General features: G+C 46.1%; 1 protein-coding gene across 1 annotated transcript in view; it reads right to left on the reverse strand.

The window, feature by feature from the left end:
* Nucleotides 1–6,378, reverse strand: part of EBPL (EBP like) — a 43,773-nt gene extending 37,395 nt beyond the window's left edge. Inside the window, exon 1 of the mRNA XM_081128940.1 lies at nucleotides 6,168–6,378. Coding sequence (XP_080985066.1) covers nucleotides 6,168–6,338 — 171 coding nt within the window. The 5' untranslated portion in view covers nucleotides 6,339–6,378. The remainder of the gene's footprint in view (nucleotides 1–6,167) is intronic.
* Between the last annotated feature and the right edge of the window lie 437 nt (nucleotides 6,379–6,815).

Genomic DNA, 6,815 nt, shown 5'->3' on the forward strand with positions numbered 1-6,815 from the left:
TTATCTTTCCCTCCCCTTCTTTTTAAAGAAGACCTTTTAACATTTCATATAATACTAGTTTGGTGGTGATGAACTCCTTTAGCTTTTTCTTGCCTGGGAAGCTCTTTATATGTTCTTCGATTTTAAATGATAGCTTTGTTGGGTAGAGTAAACTTGGTTGTAGGTCCTTGCTTTGCATCACTTTGAATATTTCTTGCCAATCCCTTCTGGCCTGCAGTTTCTGTTGAGAAATCAATTGACAGTCTTATGGGAGCTCCCTTGTAGGTAACTAACTGCTTTTCTCCTGCTGCTTTTAAGATCTTTGCCTTTATCTTTTGAATTTTAATTATGATGTGTCATGGTATGGGCCTCTTTGGGTTGATACTGTTTGGGACTCTCTGTGTTTCCTGAACTTCTATGTCAATTTCCTTCACCAGGTTAGAGAATTTTTCTGTCACTCTTTTTTCAAATAGGATTTCAATTTCTTGTTCTCTCTCTTCTCCTTCAGGTATCCCCATGATGAGGATGTTGGTATGCTTGAAGTTGTCCCAGAATCTCCTTACACTATCCTCATTTTTTTTTTTAAATTCTTTTTTCATTTTGCTGTTCTAATTGGGTGTTTATTTGTTTCCATATATTCAAAATCCCTGATTTCATTCTTGGCTTCATCTACTCTACTGTTGATTCCCTGTAAATTATTCTTCATTTCAGTTAGTGTATCCTTCATTTCTGACTGTTTCTTTTTTATGCAGCTGAGTTCACTGAGCATCCTTATAACAAGTGTTTTCAACCCTGTGTCGAGTAGATTGCTTGTCTCCATTTTGATCAGCTCTTTTTCTGGAGTTTTGTTGTTTTTTTCCTTTTGGGACATGTTTCTTTGTCTCCTCATTTTGGCAGCCTCCCTGTGTTTGTTTCTATGTATTAAGTAGAGTTGCTACATCTCCCAGGCTTGGGAGAATGGCCTAATGTAGTAGGTGTCCTATAGGGTCCAGTGGCACAGCCTCCCTGATTATCCAAGCTGGGCACTCGTGGTGCACCCATGTGGGTTGTGTATGCCCTCCTGTTGTAGTTGAGCCTTGATTGCTGTTGGAATGTCAATGGGAGGGATTTACCCCTCCCCCAGGCCAATCAGCTGCAAGGACTGGCTGTGACCACTGATCACTGACCTCCATGGAAGATCAGCTGTGCAGGCGCCCACCCCACAGAGAAGGACTTACTTCAGTGGACTTCTAGTGCCTGCTGAGTCCACCCTTTGGGTGCATTGCTTGTGGAGGTGGTTGGGTGGTGGTGCTTCCACGTGGTCTGAAGCTGTCCACTGGGTGAGCTGGATCTAGGTTCTCCCAGGAGGTGAGGCCAAGGTAAGCCTCCCCCTGTGTTCTGCCCAGGGCCACCTGGCATGAGCTACAAAGCAATCTGCAGATGGCTGCTACTTGTGCTGAGCTTGAAGGTGCCCAGGTGAGGTCGAGCTGTGAGCCAAGGCTGGCTACTGCTAAGGCTGGGCCTGGGACTACTTAGCAAGAGGTATGGGGCACGCTGAGGCCAGATGCTGCTTGTTTGAAAGATTTCAGGAAAATCTGAAACGAGTCAAGACAAGCCATTCATATGGAAAAGCCACTGGAAATAGCTTGGATGGGCCTGAATGTTGGGTGGGGCGGGGACAGCACTGGAGCTCAGAGGGACTGAGTTCAAGTAACTCTGTACACAGGCCCTTTAAGAAGGCCTTGGACTCCAGCAGCCATCCATCTCCTTCAGCCTCAATCCCTGCTGGTTTTTACAGTCAGAAGTTATAGGGACTTCTCTTCCTGGCACTGGAATCCTGGGATGGGGCCTGGGATGGGGCTGGTACCCCTTGCTCCTCAGAGATATCTCCCAATTTTTATTTGCCACACGTGCGGTATGAGATCAGTCTGTTCCATGTCTCCACCCCTCCTACCAGTCTCCATGTGGTTTCTTCTTTAATTCTCTTACAGACTTCTTGTAGAAGTCTTCAGCCAGATTTCAGGTGGTTCTGAATGATGGTTGTTCTTTAGTTTAGTTGTAGTTTTGATGTGGTTGTGGGAGGCTGTGAGTACCGTGTTTACCTATACTGCCATCTTGCCCAGAAGTCCTAAATGTCTGTTTTTTAAGCCACCCAGTCTATGGTTATAGCAGCCTGAGCTGACTGAGAAAGTAAGTGCTGGTGAGGATGTGGAACAACTGGAACCTCAAGTATCATTGGTGGGAATGGAAAATGGTAGAGCCACTTTGGAAAACAGTTTGGTAGTTCCCACTCTAGTTAAAGAATCTGACTCCTAGGCACTTACCCAGAATAAATAAAAATTTATGTCCACAACAGAGACTTGTAAGCAGATACTCATATCAGCACGATTTATAACAGTCAAAAACTAGAAACAACCCAATTATTCATTAACTGGAAAATAGATAAATAAACTGGAATACATCTATATATTAGGATACTATTCAATAAATTATACTAAATAAAAGACTACACGCTTTATGATTTATATGAAATTCTAGAAACAGCATAACTTTAATGACAAGAAAGCCCGATAGTGTTTCTGGTCTTTGTTAACATTATAAAATTGCTCACATCAGTCAGATTCTAAAATCCAAGATCATCTCCGCTCCCAATGTATAAGCGGTCACTTTAACTTATACAATTCTCCCCTTGAAAGTCTCTTATACTTAGCTTTCCTCCCACTTTCACCACACCTTAGCATAGCTCTTTTTCATCTCATACCTAAAATACTGCAATTGCTTTTAGCTGATCTTTTTGCCCCCTTTAACTAGCTTTTCCAATCCATCCTGGACCATGTTGGGAGAGAATCCTCCATGAATATCTCCTATTCCTGTACTGTCTGGGATCTCTGGGCATAGGCATTTACATCAACTGAGGAGACATTATATCAGGAGACATTCCGGAGTAGTAAAGCTTAGAGACCTCTCCTCCTAAGATATTCCATGGTAATAGATGTAAAGACCTTGCCTCCTCCTCCTCCCCAGAGAAGATTTGTTTACATTCCTGAGTATAGGTCTTTCTCCAGAGAGAAGTATGAGCAGGTCACCAGCATCCACATAAGATGGAAGTCTAATTTTGGGGTTCCTCCCCTATAATGCACCCACTGTATGTGCAAGTACCACCTGGCCAGATGCATTGGCCTGTGGGACTCGGAGAATTAACCAGGCTAACTTGTTAACTTGTAACAAGGGTAAAATCTCAGACCCTTCACAATTTCTGATTTAACACACCGCCACCAAATTATCTTTCAAAAGATCTGCTTTGGCCATGCTACTTCCTTGGCTGAAACTCGTCAACGGCTTCCTACTACAGAACAAAACTAAAAGTCTTACCTGTCATCCTAGCTTATCAGCCTGTCCCCCAAATTTATTCCCTAGGTAAACCCTGTGCTCTTGTCAACCTGGACTTCAAGATGTTTCCCAAACACAGGAATACACATCTGCCTATGTGCTCTGGCCATGCCTAGAATGCTTTACTTAGGTTGCAGATGAGGAAAAACCCATGAAGCACCAGTGCACAAAATGCCCACAGCAACCTTTGAGGAATGGTGAACCACACCATTGGTTTCTTTATGTATATTGTCATGGCTCTTACTAGTGCACTGGTGGGAAATCGGCCTGCCTTCACCCTAGGCCTAACCAATGGACCTGAAGACCAGGGCTGCAGCCTGAGGTAACCACATTCTGGTTGGACATCAGGGAGCTGAACTACCTCTGAGAATGATTGCCTTGGAATTCTGTCCAACGGGGGAGCTCTGCATTTGATGGCGGCTAACAATCCCAACATCTCCTACCATTTGAGAAGTAAAATTTACAGGGGTACGGAGAGACAGCCCAGGTTCTAGAGCAAACAAGTGAGTTGTGGTTTCAGTTCTCCACCAGGTTTTACATCCCAGTCTTAGCTCGGGCCACATTTCTGGGTCTTCTGGCAATAAACTCCCAATCAATAGTAATATGGACCTGCGTTTTTCTTGCATGCCTCAACTGCTTAATTCAAGTGCCCTCCTCAGTGATCTCTAGGATAGGTGTACAAAGATGATGGTTGAAGCATTATGTGTAAATAGCTAAATAAAAATATGCCTATTAATATAAGCTGATTAATTATCATGTTTTCCTCAACTGTAAGATACTTTCCAATTTCAGAGACATAAGATATCAATAAAATGGTCCACAGTGATTATGTCATTGATTGTTCTAATATGTGAAAAAAAATGTGCATTTTGAAATTAAAGAACTAGGGCATCACAAAGTGGAACATTTTGTAGCTGGGACAGGTAAATGGCTCAAGGTAGGGCTGTGCAGGGGACATTTCCTTTGGAACAAGGAGGGGGAAAACCAGGGCAATGACTCCACACACAGGGCTACACTTCAAGGTTCTACAAATGGAGATGTGTGTGGTGTTACCTGTAACAGTCTGTGCTTGAAAAGTAGACTTAATTTTAAACTAGTTGGTGGACATATGGGTACATGTTTTAGTATTTTAATACCTTTTAGTATCTCTAAAATATGTTATAATAAATTCTTCTCTAAGTGAGCCTAGCAACCTGTTTTTTGGAAGAACTTGTGTCTGATGACAACTTAAAAATCAATTCTATAAATAAAGGAGTTGAGGAAAATATTCACTGTTGCTTAGCTCCACATGCTGACTATTAGGAAAGAAGGAATTTCATCATTCCAGAAACATGTGGTATATACACATTTCCAACTAACATACAGACCTAGGTGATTATTGAAAACTTTGCTTTCTCAATACTATAGACCAGCAATTTTCAATCTTTTTCATCTCATGGCACACATAAAATAATTACTAAAATTTGTGGCACACCAAAAAATACATTATATTTTTGGCCCATCTGACAAAAAATAAGTATAATTTTGATACATTTACACCAGATGGCTACTGTTGTGTTGGCTGTTATTATTTTTTTAATCTTTTTTTTTAATCCTCACCTGAGGCTATTTTTTCCATTGCTTTGCAGAGAGAGTAGTAGAGAGAGAGAGAGAGAGAGACAGACACATTGATTGGTTTCCTCCCAACCGGGGCCGAGGACTGAGCCTGCAGCCAGGTAGGTGCCCTTAGCCAAAATCAAACCCGGGATCATTCAGTCTGCAGGCAGATGCTCTAGCTGCTGAGCCAAACTGGCCAGGGCTGTTCATTTTTTTATGGACAATCTAAGGGGCAAGAGGTCAGTACCCCTGACTAAATAGTCAGGTGTTGCATGTTCTAAAAATTCTTGCAGGACACCGGTTGAAAATCGCTGCTACAGACTTTGGCTTCACATTAGCCATAGGCTTGCCTAGATTTAAGCAAGGTAAAGTTTGCAAAAAAAGATATTTTGGCATAATTAAAACAACTTTAAGAAAAAGTGTGTGCATGGAGGAGGAGGTATTTTAATATATTTCCCTTAAATACAACCCTCCTGGCCATTTATAAAGTGAGTTGAATTTTTAGGGGCACATTTCGTAAAGCCTGGTGTGATGTAAAGAGTAGGAGCTTTGGAGCCAGACTAAACAAACTCAGAATCATGCCAGCTGTGTGGCATTGCAAAGTCACCTAACTTTGCTGGGCCTGATTTCTCCTCTGTAAAATGGGGACAATGATAACTAGCTTATGGGGTGTTGTAAAGATCAGGAATTTTATACACAGTACTGTGCCTGGCACACACACAGTCCTCACCCAATAAATGGGATTACTATTAAGGCAAGGGGGCGGGGCGGGGGAGTTCAGAGCAGCGCGCCTCCTACCGTCTCCCTGCTCCCTCTGGGTACTGAAAAACTCTCAATTATTTTCAGTTTAACATTTAGTGCAAGTTACAAAGTCTAGTAAGCCAAGGCCTTGAGTAGCTTACAATCAAACTAATATAACAGGGTAGAAATCACTATTTTCAGGTTTTCGTTTTGTTTGCCTTTAAAAATACGGGAACCACTAAGGAAGCTGAGCTCTCATTTAACAGACTTGGGAACTCGGAGGTGCAGCATCTGGCCCAAGGCCACGGAGTCCCGCGGCTGCTCCCCGGTCCTTCCCGCGGCTCCGCAGGCTTCCAGCCCCAGGTACGGGGAGCCAAATAGTCCCTGTCCTTTCCAGGGCATTCCCTGGGACGAGGGAGGGAAGGGTCCCTAGAGAGGTGCTGTCCTCTCGCGTTTGCGGGGCCCGAGGCGACAGCACTTACCAGAACGAAGTGCACCAGGGCGTCATAGCCGAGCCAGGCGAGAACCCCGCGATCCGCTGCCCCCCGCCCGCGGCCCAGGCGCAGGCCGAGCGCGCAGCCTGCGACCAGCAGCGCGGCGCACAGCAGCAGCGAGCCGCCCCCCGCGGCCCCCAGCGCCACCCCCGTGCCCATGCTTCCCGCTCCCGACGTCGGGGCGGGCCCGGGGAGCGTGGAAGGTGGAGCTGGCGGAGTAAAGGCGGGGCGGGGCGGGGCGGGGCCGGGGAGCGTGGAAGGTGGAGCTGGCGGAGTAAAGGCGGGGCGGGGCGGGGCGGGGCCGGGGAGCGTGGAAGGTGGAGCCGGCGGAGTAAAGGCGGGGCGGGGCCGGGGAGCGTGGAAGGTGGAGCCGGCGGAGTAAAGGCGGGGCGGGGCCGGGGCGGGCCGGGGCGGGGCCGGGGAGCGTGGAAGGTGGAGCTGGCGGAGTAAAGGCGGGGCGGGGCGGGGCGGGGCCGGGGAGCGTGGAAGGTGGAGCCGGCGGAGTAAAGGCGGGGCGGGGCGGGGCGGGCCGAGGCTTTCCTTCCCGCCTAGCCTCCAGGCTGCCGAGCCGAGCCTGGAGGTTTTCTGAAAAGTCAGGATTCCGCTCACGAGCTCTTACAACAACTGCTTGTCCAA

The sequence above is a fragment of the Miniopterus schreibersii genome (genome assembly GCF_964146895.1).
Source record: "Miniopterus schreibersii genome assembly, chromosome: 2".
Lineage (NCBI taxonomy): Eukaryota > Metazoa > Chordata > Mammalia > Chiroptera > Miniopteridae > Miniopterus > Miniopterus schreibersii.